The sequence below is a fragment of the Oreochromis niloticus genome, linkage group LG15 (genome assembly GCF_001858045.2).
Source record: "Oreochromis niloticus isolate F11D_XX linkage group LG15, O_niloticus_UMD_NMBU, whole genome shotgun sequence".
NCBI lineage: Eukaryota > Metazoa > Chordata > Actinopteri > Cichliformes > Cichlidae > Oreochromis > Oreochromis niloticus.
Window position 1 is genome coordinate 14,472,928 of NC_031980.2, and position 27,539 is coordinate 14,500,466.

At 42.2% G+C, this 27,539-nt stretch overlaps 1 protein-coding gene across 2 annotated transcripts in view; it reads right to left on the reverse strand.

The window, feature by feature from the left end:
* The window catches only part of fut8b (fucosyltransferase 8b (alpha (1,6) fucosyltransferase)), a 100,112-nt gene that overhangs the window by 41,803 nt on the left and 30,770 nt on the right, over positions 1-27,539 (reverse strand). For both annotated transcript variants that reach the window (XM_019346113.2, XM_003446349.5), the window contains exon 2: positions 7,102-7,700. In XM_019346113.2, the coding sequence (XP_019201658.1) occupies positions 7,102-7,304 (203 nt within the window). In that variant the 5' untranslated portion in view covers positions 7,305-7,700. The remainder of the gene's footprint in view (positions 1-7,101; positions 7,701-27,539) is intronic.

Sequence of the window (27,539 nt, forward strand, 5' to 3'; positions counted from 1 at the left end):
TTCAGAGCTCAAGATTATGCACAGGGCACTGAATCACTCTCCATGTTTGTTAAGGCCGACCTGTCTCCTACTCTACAGTTTCACAAAAATTTCCCAAGAATCCACTGAGCAGTCTCTGAAGTGAAAGGCAAATGATGGTGAAATGCCATGTGTTACATTTGATCAAATAATGTAGAAGACAGAAAAAAATAAAAGCAACTCTAAAGCTAGAACATGGTTCTCCTTTTACTACAAGAATGGCAAATGCATTGAGTTTGTAATGCAATACCTCCACGGGCTAACGTTTTAACTCCTTAATGGATACAAATTTGATTTAGTGGCAGGATCATAGCATACAAAGATGACACTAAATTACCATTTCAGAAAAACCACAGCTACATAAAAGCTATACTAGAGCACTAAATTGATTATTCACAATTTGTTACTGTACTTTGACTGTTTATTGCCAGACGCATTGGGAATTCCCTCTGATTACAGCATATACCGTATGCTACATTAGTGCTCCAGAGACTATGGTGGCCCTTTTGTTACTGTGATGCTGGTACTGTTTTCGAAATCTGCGTTGGCGTCAAGGCAAGATGCCGCCCCGGCGACACTCAGAGTAGTCAGATCTACTTAAAAGACAGGCATTAGACCTTTGGCATGTATTTATACAACCAACAAACACAAATAATACAAAACTTTCACTTTCTATATGAATATGAATTACATGCATATAATAAAAATACAAATGAGCACTCTGACAACAGAGTTCAAATTAGCCAAAGGAAAAAAAAAATGCCACTGACATTATACAAAATCAATTTCTCTACATAAACTCATTAAAAATTGAATATGTCCAAATGCACAGGGGCATTAGTGAAGTGCTGCAAAGGCCATGTTAATGAGTCATCAAGGCATGCAAACTCAATTTGCTCCATGAATAAGGAACATCAGTCGCTGGCAGGCATAAAGATGAGACTTTTAAAGTTGCAGTAGCCTTTCTTGCCACACAACTTCCCCCTCACTCCCCAGAAGCCCTGGCCTCCCACTTCACTGAGCACTAACTGAGCATTGTGCTTCAAAGCCATGGAAACTAAAGAGAAAAGAGAGGTTATTTGACATCTGCATTATGTAACTGCATCACGGAATGCTAAACCTCTGCATAACATTGTGGCACCACTGATATTTATATGCATTACTTAAATCAGGGCTTCTTTTCTCTGTGAAATCTATGATGTGTCCCGTTACAGCTTCCTGACACAGATCTTTTTTAAAAAAGGACCCAGGTGCATTTTCAAACCAAATATCAGCTGTTGTATCTTTTTTCACAGCTAACCATGTTCAGAAAAGCCGTCCCTAAAGGCCTTAATCCAGTAGTTACTCCATTGTACAGGAAGTAGGACAGTTACAAAGTGACATCATTTCCTAGTGTTACTTTTTGTTCTTTGACAAAGCACACGCACAAAAAAAAAATAGAAGACAAGGCGATCTAGGTAACCTGAAATGTTTTTGGCATCTGCAGGGGCTGAAAAGACGCAGGGTTACATTGCAGTAGTCCAGTCTGTGGAGTTTTTATGTTCACAATTACAAATATAGATGTCTTTTGATGAGAGTATTTCTTTTGCTACTTATTTATTATCAAAAGTTCATTTTGCTGCCCTTTATGTAGAGTTCAACAAAATGCTCCCAACATATCAAATCTATAGTTATCTCTCTTTCACAGAGCTCAAAATCTACGATAAATATTGAGCTAATCTAGACTAAAAATTATTAGACTTCCATTATTAAAAACATTAAAAACAACAGCCAGACAACTGTTGAGATCAAAAATGTATAATCCCCCCCCCACCATTTGCCACCAATTCTGTTTTGAGAATGGTGCAATTCCCTTAATTAAATTAATGAAGTAATTTAAAAGTGTTTATTAGCTTATAAAACCTTACGAAATTAATCAAATCCCATTAAACAAATAAACTTCTACAGGTCAAGCAGAATTGATGCACTTGGACCCAAAGGAAGTGAGGTTTCTCACATGATATCATGTGCACATTGGAGTTGTCCCCCATACTACAATTACCAGTTGCTAGGGAAGAAAATGTATTTCCTGACTGGTTGGCAGTGGTTCCTGGAGATTGTCGGATCTCACTGGGTAAAATTTATTACAAAAAGGTGCTGCACCAAAAACCTCCTAGTGTTTGTTTTATTTGCTGGAGCAAATGCCTGTATTTAACCATGTTTTCTGCATATACATGCTAACTGCTAACCCAGCAGTAGTAAAACTTGAAAAAAAAGTGCAATACAAACTGGAAATGCAGAATGTTTGCCTTAAATGAAAATTTACCACCTTTTGAAACATGTTTCCGATCTGTGCCACACTTAGTCAACTGGTCTGTAGAAAGCTTCCATCACTCTCCAGCAACCACTCACAACAACTAAGGGGATACACATTTTTGCATCCCAACCAGTGATAGCCAAAAGGATGTATACTGGCCTCTAGGCCTATGTGGATCGGGCTTTATTCACTTGATCACGCATTGTCATCATGATTGTCACATGTCCAAATTGATCATCTAATTAGAGTCATATAGTCTGCAAAACCTTAATACATGTTCATTATATTAAATGCCTCAATGAGTGGATTTTTAACAGTGCTACAGTGTCGGTTCAACATAAGTATCTCCTACCAAGATTCTGTATGCAGATTTTACAAAAGTATACTGAAACACTCAGAGGTATTAAGAGCCAAAAGAAGGAAAAAAAGAATCTCTTGACGATCTAAAATAGAGACTAGACAAGGCAGCTGGATTCAACAGCATCTTAATCAAACAATACAGGAGAAGTAGCAGGCGAAAAAAAAAAACTGAGTCAGGGGAGGTGGTACGTGAAGTAGGGGGGGAAATAGCAGAGGAATGAAAGACAAAGCTGTGAAAGCAGGGGGTGATCTTGCATTCAATTTCTGAGTACTGAACTGGAAAGCAGGTGAGGTTGAACATTCAACCCACTTTCTTCCAACCCAGTTTATCTGTGAACTGTTGCCATAGCTATCACTCCACCGCCTCCTGCACTCGGTAACCATGGAGTTCACAGGGTTATCAGACATGGGTAGAGCAGTAAGATTAAATAATCCTGAGGTTTACTTTTTAAGTCAACCAATATGCTAACCTAGAAATGCAATGCATATGGATGGATGGTGTAGGCATGTAAAGATAAACACAATTTTCCTTTGCATTAATGAAAAACCTGCATGCTCATATACATCTCAATTATCACAAGCTTTTAAGGCTCGACCGACATGTTCCAGCCTTTTCTGGGAATTCAAACATCTTAAGTCACTTGACTCCAATAAGTCAAGCTAATAAACTACAACAATACAAGCGTAGTGCATACTACAAATTGGTGGAAAAGCCTGGGCTCGCCATGAAAACTGCGACCAATGTTCAGCATTCGTTTTTAAAAACGGATAAGGAATTCTTATAAAACATAAATGCCATCACCATTTACAGTATTATTTGCTGACGTTATATGCGTAGATGTTTTGTAATTTTGCATAATATATTTCAACCCCGTGTCATATTAGTTACGTTTTCTGCCTCCTTCCTTTGCTGCATCCACTGAGTCACTGTTCTTCCAAGTAAACGGATTCTGAATGGTGCATTTTTGCCTCGCATGCTTCAACGCCTCAGCATATCCAGGGCGAGCCAGCTCTGCTCTGAGTCCTACTTGACAGAGATGTCCAGACCCCAGACAGCTTCAACAATGGAGCTAGTGTCTATGGTAGTAGACCATCTCTCGCTGGGCCTGAGCGACGGGCGGGTCGATGGGAGTTCAGGTCTGTAAACGGCAGCAGCATCTGCTCGGTGCGGTTGCACTCTTAAACTCTTAAATCACAGCATAGGTAGATCTTCTCACTGTCCCTTTTCACATGAGAGAACAGTAGCCTCACAGAAAAGATATCTGGTCTACAGTTCAAATTTACATTTCAATTTAACATAAAAGGTAGCGACATATGAGGCAAATGTATGCAAAAAAGCACTGTGTAGATTTTACAACCTAATGTAGCCAGAAGCTAAACAACAAACAAGGACACGCAGAAGGCAAGTAATTGAGGTCTAATGGCCAATGGCCTATACCATTAAAAGACAATTTGTCTAAATCGTGCCCTTTTCTGTCCTAGATCAGGGCCACATGTTGTTGTGTATGCAAATAATTTCTTGTATCTGCTTTGAATCATGGACACTACATGCACTGGGTCACCTGAAACACTGTGAACTGTGTTTATTGAAGATAAATTTAGAGAACTGCCTGTTTTAGCGTCTAGTATTTGATTGTATATCTCAGCCTGTTAACACTGGGGTAGGCTGAAATAACATTTAAAGCAGATTAAGGCAATGACTGTGGTCTCGGCAACCCTTCTCATCCCCTCGGTCCTCATTTTTCATTTCTTCCTTGCTGCTCTTTACTTAGCGCAGTCCTCACGCCATCCATCATGCTCCCATCCTCTTCTCCTTCTCTGCATTGTCCCCTCCCTCCCTCCGTCCCTCTGCTGGCATGCCTGGGGGAATCGATCAGGTCCTCATCGCTCAGCCCAGCTGTCACTCTCGCTCCTCGTTCTCTCCGATGTCAGACCATCAGGCTGGCGCATGTCACCGTCTCCACAGGAGCACTGGCTTCACGCCTGAGGTGACAAGCAGCTGCAGAGAGGGTGGAGCCAGACAGACCGAGCAACTTGACCTCGTGCTAACCTCTCATTAATGCTACTGGGCGATTGGTAGGCTGGCACGCTGCCTGTCACTCAAATTGCACAGGAGTGGCCTGAATAACCGAATCGCTGCACTCGATCGGTAGGCCAGCCAGGTGATACTAATTTGAACCTAAGTGCTGATTGATTAATTTTATATGACAATTCCATTTCAGAAATGAAGAGTTCAGCAAAACTTTGTAAAAAGCGTGCAGAGTAAAGGTTGTATAACTGAGCATTTTTTGTCATCTCAGCGACTTTCCTAATTTGTGATCAAGAAAATCAATATCGCGTGCAAACTGCTGCAGCTTCACTCTCTATTACAAAGAGAATGAGACAATGTAAACAAGATCCCTTCAGGTATATAATTAATGCACCACAATGCCTGATAATACATAACACATCTATCAAGTTCTGCTGCGGTGTGATGACAGTAACCGAGTTAAATTCTACTGTGAACTATACATCAGTGTCAGTGCAGTGGGTTTCTATTCAGCAAAATGTGCAATAACGCTGGTTTTATGGGTTTGAGGCCACTCGTGAAAAATGAGCGCACTAATGTGATAGTTAGGTACTTTAAAAGGATTGGCTCTGGTTCTTGTACAAGATTCAGAGATTCATGTTCTCGGACCAAATCAGCAGAACGTGTAAAACTGCGAATTGGGTTAGGCACGCGTTTCGCTAGTCGATCAGTGAGCTAGTGACTTGTTACATAGTCAGTCATTCTGTGACAACCTGCGGGATAGAGTCTGGCTCTGTGCCATACCTCTGTCAGCAGTTTGGTAGGAGAAGGAGGACGAGGAGGGAGGGTTGTAGGTGAAGGAGGAGTGAAACGAGGAACAAGAGGCGGCAATGAACAGAGAAGTAAGAGGCTGTGGCAGGGATGATGGGCAGCTCACTAACAGCCTTTTTGCGTCTATTAGAGCTCTAATATAGGGATAAGAGAGAGACGATGGGATGAGGTGCTGGAGCTCTCTCTTGGACCTGTATCTGACTATTACGCAGACGCACACAAACACACACATGCACAAAGAGACAATGACGTGAACAAGACAAACCAACCACTGTTGCTGTCGATCGCTCATAAAGCTTAACCTCAGAAAGCCTGTTGCCCGCTTTTGGCTTGCTGTGCTGGATACTTAGCAGAAGCTTAGAGGGACTTGTGAAGGCCCTGTAGCAGTGCCCCAGTAAACAACTGCGGAGGCCTCAGTCCCAGATCAACAACCGAACTCAATAACAAGCAACAAGCGTGCAGTGTGCCGGGGACCCATCTGGACACTGGCCGAGTGAAAGATGCACTTGTTTTTTATGCCATGAATTCCACCTTTGTTTTAAAGCCAATTTTGAATAATTACAAAAGCAAGGGATTTAATCAGGGACCAGCTGTCTGAAGCAATGTGCACGCGTGTGTTTTTTTTATGTTTGTGTACACTGATGAGGGCCCCGCATCAAAGTGAATCGGAATATCACAGAGGAGCAGCAATGGCAACATCTGAAGTTCCCTATTAATATGGTACACACTGGATCGCGCTACCACTTCCCGCCCACATGCATGCGCAGTCACAGGCACCCATGCACAGGCGTAGACTTTATGTGTGCATAGAAACATCGGCGGCATGCGGCGATAAGAACAGAACCATCTGTCTCTCTATTACACATAGAGCGAATGTGCGAAAGACGCTGTGTGGTTAATGGGCTCGTACAATGTGCTATTGTCTTCCAAAATGACACAACAAAATCTGCTGAGGTGTGCGACAGACCATCCATCTGTCTGTCACAGGCAGCATCTGCAACACCCATGATCAGCTTTGAAACTGAACACTGATCAGCTGATAAAACTCAACTAAAGCATTTTAACTTCAAGCCAGACGCAAGATGCCGATGTAGACAGATGCTGCTTAAAGTTCCATAAATTCTTAGGAAACAATCATTTCATTGCCAAATTCATTCATTTGGAAAACTACTGATTGGGCCGCCAGGAATCTAGACTGTGTGCTCATTGCTGGGCAGGAGGAAGGAGTCATTGCACAACAGAACTTTTATCAACTCAAAAGTTTACTTAAGAGGCAAAGCAAGAGATGCAATACATCTGTTCTCAAGTGTGTTTTGTGCCAAAAGTCTGATCTCTAGATTTAGTAGTAACAAAACTCTGGGAACAGATCCATTTTAATAAAAACCTTTTAAAAAAACCTACAAATACATATCAAAATTGCAAACTCTACTCTAGCTTTGCTTTGATGCTATCTGAACATCTTCAGAAAAGGAAAAAGAAGACAGTGGATAATAACTCAGTCCAGAAAGACACAACCAGTAGGGACTTAAACTGAAAAGAAATATTAACAGTTAATTGTAGTGTGCAAGTAAGTAAACATGCAGTTTACCTGAGCGATTCGGCCATGCGCCGCAGGTCCTCGTTCTGCTGCTTGAGTCGCTCCAACTTGGCCAAGATCTTGGAGAGCTCCCGGCTGGACCGCTCCGGATGCTCGCTGTCCCTCACCAAGTGACCACCAATGTAGAAGAGGAGTGTTCCCCAGGCCAAAAGCACCAGGGTAATCCAACGCCATGAACCCGCCCAGGGCCGCATGTTTCAGCAACGCAACCCAAAAATGCCTCTAGGTGTGCCTGTACACCCACCGACCCGCCGGCCTCCCAGCCGGATGCGCACACGCACTTTGTGCTCCGTCACCACAAATGCCACAGTGGCATTGACATCTCGGCAGGTATGGGAAATGACAGATGGGAAATGTGTCTGTTTATGACCAAGGAGTGTTCGGAAAAAATACAGTGGGTGTTTCTCCAGCAATAAACCAGCCTCTCCTCTGTGCTAAAGCATGATTGGGTAATATGCTCAGAAGTCTGAGTTTTCACAGCCCGATTGGTATCTTCTCTCCTCCACCCAGATCCCCGTTGACAAGGTCGTCCAACACCACCTTTCTGTGTCCTTCCACTCCCACAGGATATGTTTTATTCAAGTTGCATCCTGTAGAAACAAAGAAAGACATTGGACTCAGTTAAACCTGTTGCACAAAGTTTTGATTTGCAAATACGTTCTGTGCTTGATAGGAAAACAGAAGCAAATTACAGCCACTGAATAGTTTGCCAAGTAGGCCAACTTGGCAGAGAAGTATTCCTGAAGAGGAGAAGCAGAGAGCAAAGCATCAGACAGAAGAGTGCAACACAGAAACACAGTGCGGAACAGGCCAGACAAACAGACAGGCAGACAGACAGCCAAGATGCTGCTGAATAGTCCCGACATTACCCTGTCTCAGCAGCCTACAGGATTGATCAGTGTGACACTGCAATTTGCATATACGTAGCGATGTGCAGTCCCTCAGCTATGCTGCACTGCTGTCGAGGAAGGACAGGGACGCGCACATATTCCAGTCTGTCAACAGTCACTTCCTCAACATGCACGTGAAAGTCGACATACAGAAGCCTCTATACAAACAAATTTTTATTTCACGAACCGGACGCTCACTAACTCACCTACATCCTCCTACAACCGCCCTTCAAACACGCTCTACCTCGATCTTAGTTAAAGCATGACTAAATGACATTTAATTATTTATTTTTGTGGAAGACTGACTATTCTTCTTCCCAAGTGTCCCCCTGCCATCCTGGTAGCCTCAGTGACAGAATACAGCACTGCCAAGGTGATATAGTGAGTTAATAGGGCAGAGAAAAAAAACAGAAAAAAAACAAAAAACCCTGGATCATCACTTCCCTTCATTCTCAAAGCAGCGGGGGAGATTTTGATGGACGCGTGCCGGGTTTATGAAGCAACCTTCGCTGTCAACTCCCCAACAAAGCCCTGCCACGCAACAGAGACTAGTCCTGTGATGGGATGAAGACTGGCAGATACGCGTGCGTGTACACTTCATCCAAGTGAATGTGTGTGTACGCTAACATCTCTGACTGTACACCACAGTGTGCTGGAGTAATGCCAAGCATCTTAGTCTTTATGTGAGCGGAGCTGGTGGGATGGGGTTGATTGACAACGTCACGGTGTCTCTGGTGTTTCTTGTTTTGAGCGTTCAAGACGGAAGAAAATGTCCCTGCTGGAGTTCGCCTGGCAGCATGGAAGTAGGTTAAGAGTAACTAACCATGTATGCCATAGCAGCATAGCTGATATGTAGGCCACTAATGGTGCCATGTTGCAGTGCTATAGAGGCTGTTCATGCTTCAGTGGCGCAAACTGCCCAGAATGCAACAGCTGAGATCTCTGAAACAACGAGCTGCAAACGATTCGTCTTCATTCCTCACCAAATGATGTGGGATTATTAAAATCTGAGCAGACATTCCTTCCTTGCCGGTGCTCCTGTTGTGACTAACCTGGGCTGACACGAGGGTGGCTCTCCTTTATGCATGCGGCACACAGATTTGCTGAGCTGTGTTTTATTATGGAAAATAAGAGGTGCGAGAGGATAGCACTCCACCAGCTAATGCACGACTGGGACTTTACTAAAAGCCAGGCTGCATAAACCCTTGTCACTGTGTTTGAGGGAATATAATGAGGTTCGTGTGCAGCAGACTAAAACTGATAAATGCGAAACTGCCGGATGAGACAGGCAACTGCTGCCAAATCGGATATGAGAAAATTCTGAGATAAAATTTCTAGCTATTGGCTCTACTTATACAAAAAAAAAAAAAGTTAAGCTGAGCTAGTAATATTTTAACCGGTATAATAAGAGAACTTTGGGGAAATTAACATAAGGAAATGGGCTTACTGGGACACCAACTAGTGAAGTGGTATCAGTCAAGATAATGAAACGCTACAAAGGACAAAATACACATACACACATACAATAAAAACAAATTCAGGGCACTACAGTTTTTTTTGGTTTTGTAAACAAAATAAAAATTGTCATGAAATTTATCTTAATGACAATCACTAACAGCACTTTAAAAACAGCTGTAAAACAGCTGTATAAGCTATTCTGTGCCTCTGGATAAAGCCCTCAGAAGTCTGAGAGGTCACCAGTACTGTCTTGAGCCAGGCTTCAAAAATATTTGACAGAGAAAGTGTGTTATAAAGTGGATACTTCAAGGAAGAGGTTATTCAACAGCAGGGACTGGCAAATGAAGAGAATACCGCGTTGAATTATGGGGAACAGACCTACCCCGTTTCTCTAAATCGTCACTCGTACTAGACAAACTAAGTCTGAAAATGTTATGCTGTGCAAGTCCTCTTTATCACTTTAAGCTACTTTCGGCTGCCCCCTTATTCAGAAGGGGGTTGTCACATGATTTGGTGGATTTCCACACTGGATGCAGCTCCAAAAGGGATTTCTGTCTCCTCTTGGGATCAAACGGGGAATCTTGTTCTTGTTCTCTCATAGGATGACAGACAAGGAGCACCTTTGATGGGTCACCAGTCTACCGCACGGCCGTGTAGTATACACGGTATATCATATATGAAAACCAAGCACAATAATCTTCTGCACTAATGACTAAAGTTAGTAATGGAAAGCCACAAAGTCAAGCTCAGCCACTATACTGGCAGATCAACCGATGACTCATTTGTTCTTCTTGGCAATCTCAGATATGCTGCACGATTTAACAGCTTTTCTCTCACTCCATATCTGCAAGTTGCTTTGCAACCCACCTCAGTGTGAGCTCCACTTTTTTCGTGAGCTAATATCCATTCGCTTATGGGCTAAATCGCAGTATGTCGATGAGGTTATTAAGATGTCTAAATGCTGAAAGTGAGAAAAAATGAGCCATGTCACTGAGAACAGAAGGTGTCTAGATGTTAAATAACACAACCTTGGATCAACCACTTGCAGTTAAACCAAAAACAAAACAAAACAAAAGAAACAACATAAAATAGAAATACTCATTAAGAAGTTGAAAACCTAGAGGATTATTGGTTAATTCTATCTCCTTATATTAAATCCATCTTTACTAACTGCGCATTACGACAATTATCAAATCCTGTCAATGTCTCCATAAAATGAATGAGGAAGGTTTAACAATTCCTTTTCATCGTGCCTTACAGCTTAGCCTTGGCTGTGATGAAGTGTCAAAGGAAAAGAGAATCACATACAATGACTCTTCTAATTAAATGAATGAGGAGACATCTATTCAATATGCAGAATGTGGCCTGATTAAAGAGAAAATGTTTTCTACTGTGATATTTTTGATATAATTTATTCCACTGATGAAGATCTGTCAGTGAAATATGCTACTAGAAATATAGCTGAATCGAGCCAAGCACTGAAGATTTTTGCATTTTTGCAAACCTCTCACATCTGCCCTTGAGTCAAATGGGGGGTACATAAATAATGAAAATTATAATAATGTCAGTTAAATAAATGAAAGTTCCCCACTGTGGCACAATCATTTTTAAGCTGGACTGGGTGACAGATATGCTGACAATGAGATTTTAGAGAAGTTGGCCATTTCGTGCCTCTTCTTTGTTCAGCTTCCTTCCCCCAAACCCCTCCTCCTTTACCCACCAAGTACAGAAGAACCCCCCCACTAGAGTTGTCAGACTTTAGCAACTGTAGACAAAATGAAATACGTGACTGTTTCGGCCTGAATGTGAAGACCTGCAATTTTATGAATGGAATGAATAAGTGCTGCTCATAAACAGAAGCTTGGTCTGCGCCACCTACACGCTTCAAATCTTCCTTGTGACCTTGGGTTTCAAACATCATCATTCTCTCACTATGCCCTTCACGGTCAAGGCTGGTGTGGTACATGTGGCACTGCAGGGTGGACTGTCAGACCTGTCACAAAATGTCACTGTGCTGTGGCAACATAAAGAAGCCTGAGGGGTCAGCAGAGTTGACCCGTTTTCACTCCTGCTGGTGATTCTTCCGAGTGACTAAGGCTGCAGCAGAGGTTATCTCTTATCAACGGCCTCCGGTCTCCAGACAATAAGCGCCGGGATGAGGTCCACTACTGAATTATGCATGCAGCTCTGCTTAGGACGGCTTCTATTACGCCAACACAACCACTCTACTTCGAGGACAACTCCAAGAGAGTCACCTATACGGCTATAGATAGTAACTTATCGTTTTGTTGGCGGAGGAGATGCATTGGCGTGTGTTGCTAGGGCAACCCTAAGGAGGACATATAGCAGATTGTGTTTGTGCCGTGGTTTATAGTGCGGTGGCAGGGAGATATGATGCATGTGTCTAGAAAACAGACAGGTAGAAGAGGATAAGGAACAAATGCATAGCAGCAGTGAAAGAATGCCGATGGGGGAAAAAAATGAAAGTGGAAAAGCCATTTACACATTCATAGCTCTGATGCAGAAATATCTCTTTGACAGATGAATCTAAATGTGACCTATGATTGAAAAGAAGATGTATTTTCTGCTGATACTGTCAACGTATTCAACAGAACTGTGAGTTTTCCATCCCAGCATATCGCCGGTTGGAGACATGCGATTCTCCATATCAGCTTACGAGCACAAAGCAGGGGGCATTCTTGCTGGTGTTTGGACGGCACAGATGTAGCAGCGCTGGCGTCAATTTTTAACCATTATTTATCCTCCAGCGAGTGAACAAGCTGTTGTTGGAGAAGCAGCCTTTTAAAAAATAAATAAATAAAAGCACAAAGCTGCGCTGGTTTCTTATGGTTTACTTCCAAACGCTGTAGAGCAGCCTTTCTGATTATTTTCTCAGCTGGTGTTGAGGTGTAGTCCAGCGACCTTTGATTCCTTAGGCCGTCTGTTTACATGGGAAGGACGATATATGTAGTGGAGTCGTAGGGTTGACACATTTTAAGTATTCTAAAGAATACATGAAAAGTAAAATGAGTAAAAGAATCAGGGAATGGCATTTATCAGACTACCATTAATGTCTGCTAATATCACAGTGCCAAACAATGACATTTATCTTTGGCTGGTGCTTATCCAGGAATTATTCAGTGTGCTTACAACCCTGCTCTGTCATTAGAACAGACTGTGTCCCTTGTTCTTCATTCTCAAAATGGGAGATAAAACCCCTGGTGTCTCAATGTCAGACTTGAGAGACTAACAAGAGCTTCACCCACTGTTCCATTCAACATGCAAACTTATTTAAAAGAAACTAACTACCAGCCAAACTGTTATTTTAAAAACCATTATCGGGCCAGAATTTTAAAAACTGGTGGCTTTCTACTTAAAAAAAAGGATCCAAAAAGAGACAGCAACAGTTGAAATAGCATGGTTCAGGATTATGAATAACATACAATAGAGTATCCTAACCTTACATGTTCGTCCTCCTGTTTTCAGCCATTTGCAACTAAATATTGAGATTGAATTTTGAGTGTGACTTTTTTCCCCCCCGCCAATATGAATACCAGCAAATGTATGAGTCACTCAATGCCAAAGTGCTCCCACTCGCTTCTCTGCTGGCTCATAGCCAGGATACGGAGACACCCTTAGCTTTTTGGGGTGCCCCTTGTGTTTCATATGCATGCGTGTGACTCTGAGTGGGTGTGTGGGAGCCGCACGGCTTAGTACAGCCGACTGCACACGCAGACACGCACAGACATACACCTCCACACAGAGGAGAGCGGTGAATATTTCATGAGCTGCTGTTTACTTTACAACATTTCTAAGCAGAATGTGCAGGAGTCCATTAACTTAAGCTAAAAGGCAGGGTGAAAGCTTGGCGTGGGGAAAGAGGAGAATAACGGGTAGATGGTGAACTGGCGAGATGAAAGGGCATGATGTGCAAATGAATGTAATGTATTTTATATACATGAAAAGCCCATAGCTAATGCATTATACACTGAGATCATTTCAACACAGTTTAATTTCTGCAGTTGCAGGCAGGAAACATGGTAGCTTTAAAAACAAAAAGAAAAAAAAAAGGGGGGGGGGGGGGGGGGGGGGGTGCTGGCAGCAAACCAATGCATTTATGCACGTAGATCTGCTTAAGTTCAAACAAAGTATTGGAATGGGAAGAAAGGTGATTTATATGACTTTCAGCGTGGCAGACAGGTGGTCTGAGTATTTCAAAACATCTTTTTCTCAAAATCATCTTTAACATCTATAGAAAATGGTCAGAAAATGACATGATATCCAATGAGCGGCAGTTCTCTGGATGATGTCAGTAGTCAGAAAATGGGCAGGTTTTTTCTAGTTGATAGGAAGCCGACAGTCTCATACAGCCACTCATTACAACAAAAAGCTAAAAGCACAAGGACAAAATAAAGTCTGCGCAGGAATAATCTATGGTGGACCTGAAGCCATAAAACATTGCGCAAGCAAAGCTGTAACAGCTGAGATATACAAGTGCGGCTCTTGCTGCACCACTTATTACAACAACGGTGCGGGGAAGATCATCTCTGAATATGAACCCTGAAACAGATGGAGTCCAACAGCAGAAGACCACACCACCCGGTGTGGTACTCCTTTCAGTTAAGAGTAGGAAACTGAGGGTACGACTCATAACAGAAAATTCCAAAAGAAAAAAAGAAAGAAAAAAAAAGAAAGAAAAAAAACAACATTGTGCAGTCTGATAAATCTTTAGCTCTACTGTGAAGTTCAGGCCAAAAATTGGTGTAAAAAACATGAAAACATTGACCCATTCTGCCTTGTATCAACAGTTCAGGCTGCTGGTGATGGTGTATTGGTGTCCTTGGCACACTTTGGACCCTCTGGTACCAACTGAGCATTGTTTACACACCGCAGCCTATCTGAATATTGTTGTTGACAATGCCCATCCCCTTATGACCACAGTGTCTCCATCTTGCGATGACTGCTTTCAGCAAGACGGCACACCATGTCACAAAGCTGAGATCATCTAAAGCTGGTTTCCTGAACATGACAGTGTGTTCCCTGTACTCAAATGGCCTCCGCAGTCACCAGATCTCCGTGCAAACGTGCACTTTAGGTATGTGGTGGAACAGATGATTTGTATCATGGATATGAAGCCAACAAATCTAAGGCAACTATGTGATGCTATCATGGGAATATGTATCAAAATCTCTGAGGAATGTTTCCAACAGCTTGTTGAATCTGTGCCATGAAGAATTAATGCAGTTCTGAAGGCAAATAGGGGGATCCAACCCAGTATCACCAAGGTGGACTGAATAAAGCAGCTGGAAAGTGTGCTTGGGACATTATCAAAATATACTAAAATAACTGAACAAGTATATCATATAAATTAATATTTTAGTTTTATAATATTTTATAATACAACATCTACTATCTAGCCTCCTAACATATGACAGATTTGATTTATGATCTTTGATGTCTTAGACATAACAGTATAGTAGCATCATAGAACCGAGCGTCACCAAATACAATGAATCCAAACAAAATCTGGGTGAAAAAAATAAAATAAAAAATTGTCTTCTGCCATTTACCACTCTCCAGTTTGTTATTTTGCTGGCCAAGATGCTGATTATCAAGGCTTAAATTCAAACTGGGCATAGCAAGCAACTGCGCTACAGGGTGGATATTATTTACTTTATTTTTGCCAAGTATTTTTGCTGGAACATATGTTAATGTCTAGTTTGAGGAGCTTTATATTTTTAGTTTATAGTGATGCATAGTGTATCATTTTCTTAAACAGGGCTCACGGGAACAAGGATTCTGTTTGCACTTTGTGAACACAAAGCAAATAACAGGCATTACTAAAACCAGCCCAACTTAATTTGTTTAATCAAAAGGGCTGAAAGCACAACGACAAAATAAAGTCTTCACAGGAATAATGTATGGTGGACCTGAAGCCATAAAACATTGCGTAAGCAGCTGAGATATATAAGTGCAGCTCTTGCTACACCTGTTGGTGATTATAGTTCCCCACTGCCAGCATCCAAAAAACACCACCTCACAGTTAAACTCATTCATTACAGTTACAGCATGCTAATAGCACAGAATGGAAACCCTAATGGTTGATGCATATGCATAAAAACATTCTAGTTTAACTAGATTCCTGGAAACTTTACAGATTCCTGGAAAGAGCCCAATTCTTGAGAGTGTTGTAAATGTGACTGCATACATTCACACTTGAGCCACACTGAAAGTAATTTGCAAATTTGTAGGGGATATTAGGTCCAGGGTGCTTATTCAGGCAGTTGACTCCAAGTCTAAAATACTAAGTCCAGGGGTTTAAAACAGGTCTTTACAAACCAAACCATATATCCTTTAGATATAAACACTCTATGACACAAAACCAACATGGAACACAGGATATGTCTGAAGGGGCTTTGATGATAACTTGGAGGCAGCAAGATCACTTCTGGCAGCCCACTTCATTGCAGGTTTGGGATTAAATCTAAGAGAAGTGGCTAAAGGTCTCAGAGAAGTTCTAGCCACACAACCACTGAGTCCACTGCAGCTTGGCATTCAGTATCAGAGCTCAGCACACAGCCTCTCCTTCAAGGTTATCTCTATGGAGAATTCGCTGACAGCAGGATACACGAGCACACGCATTCACACATGCACAGGTGCTCACATAGTGACAAAAGATAGGTACCCACAAACATGACTTCTCAAACTCCTGCTTTAGTGCCCTCATGGGGTGTGGGTGGGCTAAGGCTTGTTTATGCCAGAGGTTTATACAAACAGGCTTTTAATTGGGACACAGGGACATATGATTAGCAGTAAAAATCCACCAATCAGTCCTGTGTTTTATTACTTTTTATGCCCAAATGAAACTGGGCGGGTGCTGTGCCTGCCAACCCAATCTGTCTCCTGACGACTGAAGGTGGATCTCAGGGTCCAGACGTGGTCAAGGACATGATTGTAAATTCAACATTTCAGTGAGGGTGATGAACTGGCTTTGCAGCATTGCATTTGTGAATGTGTCTGAGAGAAGGGGGGGGATAGAACAAGTGTCAATGCCACTCATGCAGCGATATACATCATGGTTGGTGCATAAAGGGCATTAAGTTTCAGTGCCTGTGTTTATTAGGGGAAACTACAAATTGATTGTTTACTTTATGAATACCACAGTTAAGTGGTATGCATAATGACCATCATTATTTATGAGCAGCAAAAAAGCACAAGCTCAAGGTCTGTGCTTTACCTCCACCGTGATCTATACTGCTGCTGGTACCCACACACACAGCTACTGTCCGTTCTAGTTTCTGTTACTCATAATGAGTCCCAATGACGGCTGACCTTTCACAGCCTGGGGTGCCGGGGACGAGCTAAAGTGATGGGGGCAGTGAGGGAGGGTGGCTGAGCCTGCAGTGACCCCATATAGAGGGTGCCAACCTTCATTCAGTCACTTCAAAGTGGTCTAATGAGTGGCAGAATACACAGGAGAAAGGCGAGTGGAGGGAAAAAAGAAAAAAAATGGGGATAATAGAAGAAAATCTATGGCCAGAGAGGGAAGGTGAGAAGGAGGAATAAAGAGGACACAGAGAGTGACAGTGAGTGCATAGCTACAGTTACACTGTCCTCACCTGCATGATTTTTATCATCGGAATATGCAGCGATGCATAATATGATATGCCCGTATCCACTGGATATGGATTTTTTCCCAGAATACAATCATACCTTTGGAACGAGACTCGTTGGACAGGCTCGCACTCTGTGACATTTCTTATAACTTGCCATCAAGTCACAATTAAATTGATAGTTAAAAAAAAGGTGTTTTAAAAGTGCTCTAAAAGGAGGACTTCAGTTATTACACTCTTAACAGTCTCTTTCTGATCCACTACCAGAAGAAAAAAAGAAAAGAAAGACAAAATCATGATGAAATGACCTTATGTGTGACCAGCCCACGTAACAAGACCTGGAAGAAAGTAAAGGGAGAAAATAAGAAATGTCACTGCAGCGAGAACAGACAGAGGAAGAAGGTGTTTGAGGTTGGAAATCAGTGGTTAAGGGACACCAGCCACAGGGGGAGAGGGAGAGAAAAATTGTTCTGGTCTTCTATTGCAATCTTCCAATAAAAACCTAGATTGACGAGAACAGGGTCCTCTGCGGTCTCTTGTGCGATAAGTTACATTTTCAACACAATAAGCAGCGCGCCCAACTGCTGCACATTTCCTACCTCACTCATCCTCTGCAACAGAATTTACGGTCAGTGGTTAACTCCCATTATACCCTGGCTCAGGGCAAATGTGGTTCCCCCTTTCTACAAGCCAAAGTGCCCTTTTCCGAAGCCAAGGCTTGAATGATAAAGCAAGAAAACGAAGAGCTTTGGCTAAAAAAACCAAAAAAAAATTTAAAAAGGCAGCGAGATCTAGGCAACAACAGACGAGGAATACTAAGAAGAGGAAAAAGTAAACAGCACAAGAATGCCCAGACAGCAAGAACACCAAGATTTAAAAAAAATAAAAATAAAATAGTTGTATTGAAAGACAAAGAGGGAAAATAAAAATGAGTGTGGTACGAAAAGAGGAATCCATGGAGGTGGTAATCAGAAGAAAGATGGCGGTGGTAGAGTCGAAGACAGAGGGAGAGATGAAAAATGTTCCCCGAGGGGCCCGAGTCCTGACTAATACAGAGAAGAAGTTCTATAAACAGCAGTAACACATAGCTCCCATGGATTCATCGCTCTCCGCTACATTACCTCCATCCTCTCGTCTTTACCTCTTAGCTACTTTGCCCTTTGACCTTAAATCCTCTACAATGCAAAAAAGACATATCACCAGTAACATGTGACATGCTTATATAGCAAAGTTTTACTTTTAAATTCAGGCATTTAGACTAAAAAAATAAGAAAATATATTTTCTTATAGTCTCCTGGCTTCCTTTTAAAACAAAGTACTTTATTATGAAGTCTGGACTGGAATCCACTTTAAATAGTCCTTCATTAGAGATTTATGGATTTTAATAAAGGATGGGTCACGCAACTATTTCTCGTCTTAAAATATTCTTCTTTCTGTTGTTTTCCCGAGTGCTCGCTCTCTCTCTTTCCCCCTCTCTCTCTCCACACATATATATATATGTATGTATGTATACACAAAATAATGAGGTGGTTCTATAAATTGGTGTCGGACACAGCAAGAGTGTCCTGGGCATTCTGTGTGAAGTTAGCTTAATTGGGAAATTAGGTGCTAACCACCTTGATCCAGGACACACTCTGGATTCTAAAGTTCTGTTTCTAAGTTTAAAAAAAGTTCGAATTATTTCTGATACGATGCTAAACACCATGCTATTAAAAAAGAAAAAGAAAAGCACTGAACAACATGAACAGGTCTCTCTGTTTGCGGGTGTGTTTGTGTGGAAGGGACAGGATTGAAACGCCCTTCCCTAAATTTATTACATCGTATCTGTCAGATATTCAAACTGAATAGTCAGGACTTCACCCTCCGTGTTTGCTTTCCGAGTTTCTCACAGCTTCGACGGTTTCCTGCTGCTCTCCAAAGACACGCATGTGAGATGAAATGAAAATTCAAATTTGCCAACAACTGCATGAATCGGCCTGTCTGGATCGGCCCTGTGATGGACTGGAAGCCAGCATGAATAAATGCTAAAGCAGACTCCAAAATTAATAATTGACAAGCTGAGATTGGGTGTTTTTGTGACTTACCCCTGCCTGACTGCTTCTTTGCAGGTGTGCTACTGTCCCCCTTTCAACTCCCCGCTTCACTCCCTTTTGCTTTATTCTGGTCGCTGGTTTCCTTTTAACTCCATTTCCTCTTCCTCATCTTTACAGATTTTTGTTAGAGCTTGACATTTAAACCCAAACCAAGCGGGACCTGCCTGGAGCAGACTTGGGTAAGCTTACACTGAGTTTTCCCATTTAATTGCTTGGCTTTGGGTGAGGGTTGTTTGAAAATGTTAAAGTACTCTTACCCTCTTTTAATGACGAGAAAATACTTAGCAGTGTTTGGATTGAGAGGTTTTGGATATTAACGAGTTTGGCTGTTGATTAGGCAGGAATTTGTAGAATCTGTGACACATGGAGTACAATTTTTTAAGTGAATATCCAATTTTTGCACGTCACAGCCTATGTTTAACATCACTCTGTCCTTCTGCTTCCATAGTTTTTTTTAAGCTTCTTGCACTTTTTTGTGTCCTTTCACCGCAGTGGCATGCATGCGTCACCACACAAGCCATATTGACAGAGCTCCTCGTCCCCGTCAGGTTGTGTTTTCTGCTTCGGGTCCGTACTCGTTCGTCCGCCTCACTTCTCCTCTGTCTCTTCCACTTGGGCTCTACGTCTGGCACTGTGTTTGTCTGCTTTGCCCATCAGCTTCCGCTCGGCTGCTCCTTCCACTTGATGTGAGTTGTTTGTAAGTCTTTTGTACTTAAATGTATAGACTGTAACAGTTTCCATGTGTGGACCTTCAAGTGGAAGGTTTGTGGGATTTATAGGTAGCACGGCAGCAACTGCTGGCATGATTTCCTTCGCCTGGTTCGACAGGAGTTTATTCTGGTATTGTAGTAAAACAATCCTATCATCACACAGAAGCGTTTCTGCTTTAGTGGAGACACTAATCACATTCACTACATTCAGCCTTGACTTGCCTGAATTGGTTGTTAGTGTAATGAAACTGACAATTACAGGCTACAGAGCAAACATTCCCTCTGTGGTCTTTCATAACCAGAGGCCTTTTCAGTGTATTTATTCATGCTTGGCCCTAAATGGTTCAACTCTACGTTCCTCCAGAGGACAATAAAAAAAAAGTTACAGGAGTCCATGCAAAAGAAAAAAAAAAAAAAAAAGCAGCTCTAGGGAATGCTGTTTGCTAAATACTAAAAGGAAACACGGGCATGCAGTCTACCTTGACCCATATTAACAAGTTCTGAGAAAACAGTCACTACTTTTCTCCTCTCTACTAAGCAGAACCTGTTGATCAAATTACATTAACAACAGGTGAAAACAACTCAACGTGCCAAGCAGTGCTAACGCTGCACTGTTCAACTCAAACTTGCAAACACAAACCCCTCGTCTTACTACCGTCTCTTCCACAGGAAAATAAAGAGATTAATTAATGCGTCCCTGCAAAAACAGAAGTATGCGTTTTCTATCCAGGAAAGGCACCACTGAGACCTTATTAGTACTCTGTAAAGCCAGAGCAGGAGTTTACACAACGTGACTTTGTAAAATCTGGAAGTGAAGGGAGAGACTAAACAGTTCTTCCCCTGCTGGCGGAACATTGTGATCCAACTGGGAGCAGCTGCATCCCTTGTTTCAATAACACGGTAACAACATACTGCACCCTTTACAGTTGCGAGGATCAGTCGGGAGAACCCGCAGGGAAAATGTCACGTTCTCCTTGGTGACGTTCTGGGATTCTACAAGACAGCCATGTTGCACATCAGACATGATGGCAACATTACACAGAATATGTAATCTTTCCTGCGCATCGAGTCAGCTGTCTTAAACATCAATGCTGAATCGAGTCTAGACAACAGGAAAGTCCATCAATCGTCCTCTGGGGAGGATAATATTTTGTTGCTTATTTAGTTCCCTTGGGGAATGATTGAGCTTTTTCCCCACTACTTGCTTGCAGCGCCTATTTCCTAAGTGTGTAACAAGCTACTGTGCACAGCTGTCATGTGTCTAGGGAAAGCAGTGTGACTGACAGTCATTGTTCAAGACTGAATATGCATTTCTCCCTCCAGGACTGACGCATGCCAAATGAAGGACATTCCCCTGATTGATGACATCTATTTATAACAGAGCTCTCCCGTTTTGCTCTTGTACAGGCTTTCTCTACATTTCTCTCAGTCTGCCATGCTGACCTCTGACAGGCCCAGAGCTAGATTCCACCAGTGGGTAAACAGAGGGAGATGCACTCGAATGCCGAATCAAGAGTTATTGGAAATCTCTTATAGTTCACCCAAGTTTTCATTAGAGTGGGGGGAGGAAAAAAATTCTGTTTTGCTGCAGAAATTATGCATAGGTAGGGAGGAGTAGGAGGGAAAGGGGGAGGTGGGGGTACTCCCAAGCACCGAGGTTAGATCACAAACACAATCAATAATGCACTGCCTATTGTGTTTCAGCACTGCAGTCAGCTCAGCTCAGTTCCATTCAAGTGAATCCACGGTGCAGGACTGGCCGAGCCCGTGCTAAGTCAACAGTTCACATGAAAGATGGGTCTTCCCGAAGGCACTGACAGAAAACAGCAAGGAAGGGAGAGAAAGGGATGATGGCCTGAGCAGATGAGAGGGAACAAAGGCGGTCTTGGCAGGAAAACGAGGCACTGAGGGAGTGCACGGTTGCCACTGCTGCAGATGTTGTTTATGAGTCTTTACACAATGTTGCATTCGATCTGCAGTTCACATAAAGAGATGGAGACCAAGCTGAGGCACATACTGGTAAAATGCCATCTTCTGTGGTAAAATGCATCTTGCTGGTGTATGTCTTTAAGATCTGCTGCCCTGGCTTTTCACTACTTCCCCGCCACAAACTATCGATGCCGAGCATCAAAATCCTTCCTAAACAGCTAATCCACCCCTCAGGCAGCATCAGCGTTTTCATCTTCAGCTCTGCGAACCAAAATACTGGTAATCGAATTGAATTTAAATCCTTCAGCTTCTGTCCCTCATTGTTAATAGGTCCTTGGAGTGCATTAAAATATATATTGTCTCCACATATTTATTGCTACATGACATACATGTGGATTATTCACATTGATTTTCCAGGTAACCTTCAGTGGCCATGGTGACAAACAGTCGTTTCCATGTTACTGCCACTATATTGCCTTGTAATCCAGATGAATTATTGATCTGGTCATACGTGATATCCATCTGCGACGGCACACTGCAATGCGACTGCGTATAGATCATTTATAAATAAAAATGTGGAAACTGCTACATGCAAGATCACAGAAATAACTCAACTGTGAAATGTATTTTCAAATCGCTTTCATGTGCTAAAACACCACAGGCACACTTTGTTTTTATTGTATTTTGTATCTGAGATAAAAGCAAATCTTATTTGATTGTGCTGGAAAACCCTGAGCGAAGATGTTGAAGTTCTCCAATTCAAACAACCACACGGCTTAGAAATTCTAATCATATCTCTGTGAATACATGATCCTGGAGAATCACATAAACCTACGAGGCACATTCTGTACAAAGTGCACATTGATCTTGCTCAGCTAGCACAGATATAATCCCAGGTCTATGAACTGGCAGGGTGCTAGTTAGATCCCGCGTACTTGTGTGTGTGTCGGTAATGGTCTAGTTTGGTCTCGGTCTGTCCGGAGGTAGAACTCTCCTCCCCTCTACACTCCTCCTTTCCTCCTCAGTCTGTCGGATCTGATCCTCCCAGTGTGTCCTCTGTGGTGTCTGCTTCTGTTCCCCTTCCTGTCGGTGAGCTGAGGGCCAGCAGAGGGGAACGGGCTGCCAGCGTCTTGGCCTGGTTGCCTGGCTCCCCACAGCCTAGTCATTACTGCTGGCTAACAAGCAGAGAGCGGGGGACGTCTGCGGCTGCTCTTTCCCTTAACTAACAAAGAAAAAGACCTCATGGGTAACTGTGGTAGTAGCAGCGGCACAGAGGCACGGGCTCCTGCTGGACCCATAATGGTGCCTTCTCATTATAGGCTGTCTCCTGGGGGAGAAAAAAAAAAAAAGTTGTACACGCTGGGTTACAGGTCCTTTCAACTAGGCACTGTGGGACTACAGGGGCAGTGAGGAAGGAACATTATGTACACAACCTGTGACATGCCATTGCTTTGAATTATCTTTATGTAGCGATGTTTGCGTTCGAGTCTGTGCATGTGCTCTGCGTAGCTCTCACGTGCGCTCAGCTGGATGTTTAAACACTTTCTTAATGTCATCTCATATTTACGCTGGTGCCAGAGACATCAGGGGAGTTCCTCAAAAGGGGTGGGGGTGTTTGAAATGCGTTTGACTTCATTTGATTTGATTCCGGCAGCTCTTTTAGAGACGGAGGTGAGGCAGTGGGAAAAGAAGGACTTAGAGAGAAATCATACCAACCATGCACACAAGCAAATTAGGCTTCATTAAATGCATAAAAACTTGTGGTATAAGCAGCATTTTCTAATAGCTGGCAGTCACTTTTAGTGATGGGCGATGGAGGCGTGGAATATGCTTATTAATGGCTTGTAAAATACATCTAAATCTGCAGCCCACTGCTTGTTTGACACCTGTTTTTATTAATTTTCAGCTTTGTGTCCAAATTGAAGTAGGCTGTACTTTGGCTGCATTTCTGTTGACATTTCATCGACTCAGCTCAATATCTTATTTTCACACAGCCAAGAAAGTCCCTTGCCATTTCAAATTAATACGACTAATGTTACCTAACTTAGTCATGCAAATTTGCCATACTTATCCTTGAAACACTGTGACCGTACTGAATATGTTCTATGTTCTTTGGATGGTGGCTGTCTCCAAACAAGAGATAAAATACATACCATAAGATCTGTACATTCTAATGAAATCCCATGCAACAGTTCTGCAATACAAATTGTACTTTTGTGACGCCTTTAAGGCACTTTTTGTTAACCATGTCAGAGGTTTATTACTGTAATTTCTCAGGCTGTAATTTGTGATAGGGTTATACTGGAATATGCAGTGTTGGAAGTGTTTTAATCTTTATTTAAAACAACAATAATATACTTATTGATTTTTTAACTTATTTTGTGGCCAATACAAAAGGGGCTTCACAAAATTTATGTCACATTCAAGGCTATTTTATTAAAAAGCATTACAACTTACAAGTTGATGTAATTATGTGCACCCACTCTAATTTTACATAAAAGTACAATTCATTATGCTAACTGTAGTTCAATAATTCACATATACTTCATCCTGGCTTTGAATCTGTAGCTTTTCATTTAAAATTGCAATAGAAAGAACTGCCTAGAGTTAAAAAAGAAACAAGAATAATTACATCCAATTTCCTCCACCTGTGATACATTGAAGTTTGGCTATGCAACATTTTAATGAAGGACTTGCTGTTATATTTAAAGTTAAACTCTTGTAAAAGATACTGTTACTACATAGTAGTGAGTTCCAGCTTTACTGAGGCATAAGAACACTCAGAAAATAAATGAATCTCTTTAACACTTTTATCTTGATTAGCCATCAAGACAAAGGCAGCTGGCAAGAATGACTTTGTTTATATATCATTTTAATTACCAGGGTTGGAATCAACCTTTGAAAGTCTTGGTTTTCTATTTTTAAAGATGTAGCCTTCATATCCAGCTTGATCTGGGTGGAGCCGCTAATATTCACATTCACTGTTGCTGAACATGCTTAATGTTGTAAAACTGTCAGTAGAGCAATCATATAGAATATCCAAGATCTTACAAGCTCATGTTGTGGTTGGTGGAACCACATAAGCTGAACTTACTTGACAAGTTAGCCTATTGTTTTTGAATAAAATGCAGTGTTCTGTGACAATGACGCAGCATGAATTAGTTTTCGCCAGCTCTGCGTAAACGTATAGTAAACGTTGATTGGGATAAACAGTTTGATTCTATTAAGGTTCTTGTAGAAGTTTTTATGTAAGTAATATTGGAAATCGTCAGAACAAGGACATTTGGGGCAGTGCAGACCATACTGGCCAATCAATTGACCAGATGACCTGGACAATATAGGTCTATACTCCAAATTTTATCTCTTTTTGATTACCATGACCATCATTAATGGCAAACTGGCTTTTTATTCACATTCACCTGTATGGCAGTGAATGTTCGGTAGATGGCATATGGTAGCTCACTGCCATGTGAGCTACCATCTGCCATCTACTCAAGAGAAACTTTGTGGAGTGAAGGAGTTTCCTAAATAAAGCCTTCTGAAATCTTTCATTTAAAAACATAACAGACCTAATTAGCATATATAAAGTCTAAAACGCCTTGCAGAGTTGTTAATTTCCCTAGACTTCCCAGTTTAAGTCAGTATGCACAGAAAAGCGAGTCATCCTCATTCCTTTTACTGGCTTAACCACAGATGTTCCATACCAGCCACTAGATACCTCCTCAAAATCCAGACGTGCCATATGCACCCAGATCACATGGGTAATCTTTGGCAGGTTGCACACTGAGGCCTGTGCAGCGCAGTTGCCTGGAGACCAGAACTCTGACCCTGGTAATGGGTCTCGGTGGGGGGTGGGGCGGGGACAAACTTATATTTCTGAATACAGATGTAAACTGCCCGGCTTCTCTCCTGGGACCTCCACATGCTACCACCTCCCATCACCTACCCTTTCTCCTCCACAGACAACATTACAATGTAATAATGTGACACTGTTGCCAAGGTTACGTGGGGATGGGAAGGGCTGGGGGTGGGGCAGTATGCTTATGGCTCCATTGTTGATAGGGCTGTTCGATATAACGATATATATCGGATGACGATATAAAAACGTCTATCGTTTCATTTTACGCTATCGTTTGTTTCGTGGTGTCGCAAAATAAACTGTTTACGGCAATATTTTTTCATTATTTTGATGGTCACTGTAGTGGCTATATTAATTTCCTAAAGTTCTCTCTTTACTCTTATATTTAATATAACCACACTACAGACAGACAACCGCTTGTTTTTATGCGTTGTCGTTAGCAACAACGACGGTAAAACCACCTCGTGTCCGCTTGTTTATTTTCCACATAAACCTTTCACAATAAAGCTCAAGATCCTGTTGAGACTTTTCAAAATAAACTGAATCACGTGAAAGATGCAGAGTATTTACGGATGAGAAGCAAAAAAGAGCCGTCAGGTGCTAAAAAATAAACCTTAGACTCAAACGTTAGAACAGGCTTTTCCCCGCAGCACGCTGTGTAATAAATACTCACAAAGAAAACGGCGGCCGTTACAACCTATGTCTAAAAATGTATCGTTTCATGCATCAGTTAATACACTCGACTCCAGGTACGCGATGCCCAGCTGGAAACACTTCACGCAAGTCGAGCTGCCCGACATTCACAGAATTTACAGAAAATGTTACATTTTTGTGATTTATATCGTTATCGGACGATAGATGTCTTAATATCGGGATATGAGATTTTGGTCATATCGCACAGCCCTAATTGTTGATATGAGACAAAACATTACGATGAGCTGTCGAATATGAACGCTGTACGTGAATGTTTACTGGAATTGTTTTTGTTAGCAGATACTGTGAAATGTAACTAGGGACTGCAGCACTCCTGCCTGGCCTCAGTCAGAAGCCCCAGCAGGAACCTGCAGCCCCCCGCCAACACCTTGCTTTCCAGCTGCCACTGTGATTTGCTCACCTCGTCTCTATTGCACGTGGAGGTAAGTTGAGGTCGAGCAAAAAGAAGCAGTCACTCAGAATGCGTTATCATTTCCCAGGTATTTGATACGTGCACAACCGCAGCTATCTCCTAAGACTATTGCTCAAGGGAAGGTTCAATGCTTTAATCTAATCTAATGACAAATTAAACTATTAGCGTGGGGACTGATTAACCTCTTCTGTGTTCTGTTCACCCATAGCCAAGCAAGTCTCATTTTATCTTTCCCCCGCTCAGTGGATGCGGCTCTACAAAGGTCAGAGTTAGCTGCAAGTGTCACTGGCTTGATGCATCGTGTTGTTCTGTATGTGCAAGGGTGGCTCTGCTGCACCCATGGCTCACCAGCCATCTGCAGCCCACTGAGGGACACATGATGATGATGGCTGAGTCACCCATTAGCCCAAATTAGAGCCATCCTTCCACCATTCAAGACAGGGCCGCTGGCAATGCCACGCAGTCAAAGCCATTACAGAAAACACGCGCTAAACTGATTTCACTCTGCAAATACCATTAGCTGGTGCCCCAAGATTATAAATATCCGAACTCCCGATTTGACGAAGAAAATGAGCTTGGATGGGGAACCATGTTAAGAAAATCCTGCATCAATGTCATGGACTTCTTCACTGGTTGCCTGAGGGCAGAGAGAGGCACATAATGGCTACAACAACTCAAAGAACATGAAGGAGCAACAACGGTGGCCAGAGTAGATGAATATGGACAGTTATGCTTGCTGCAGGAGTTTAGT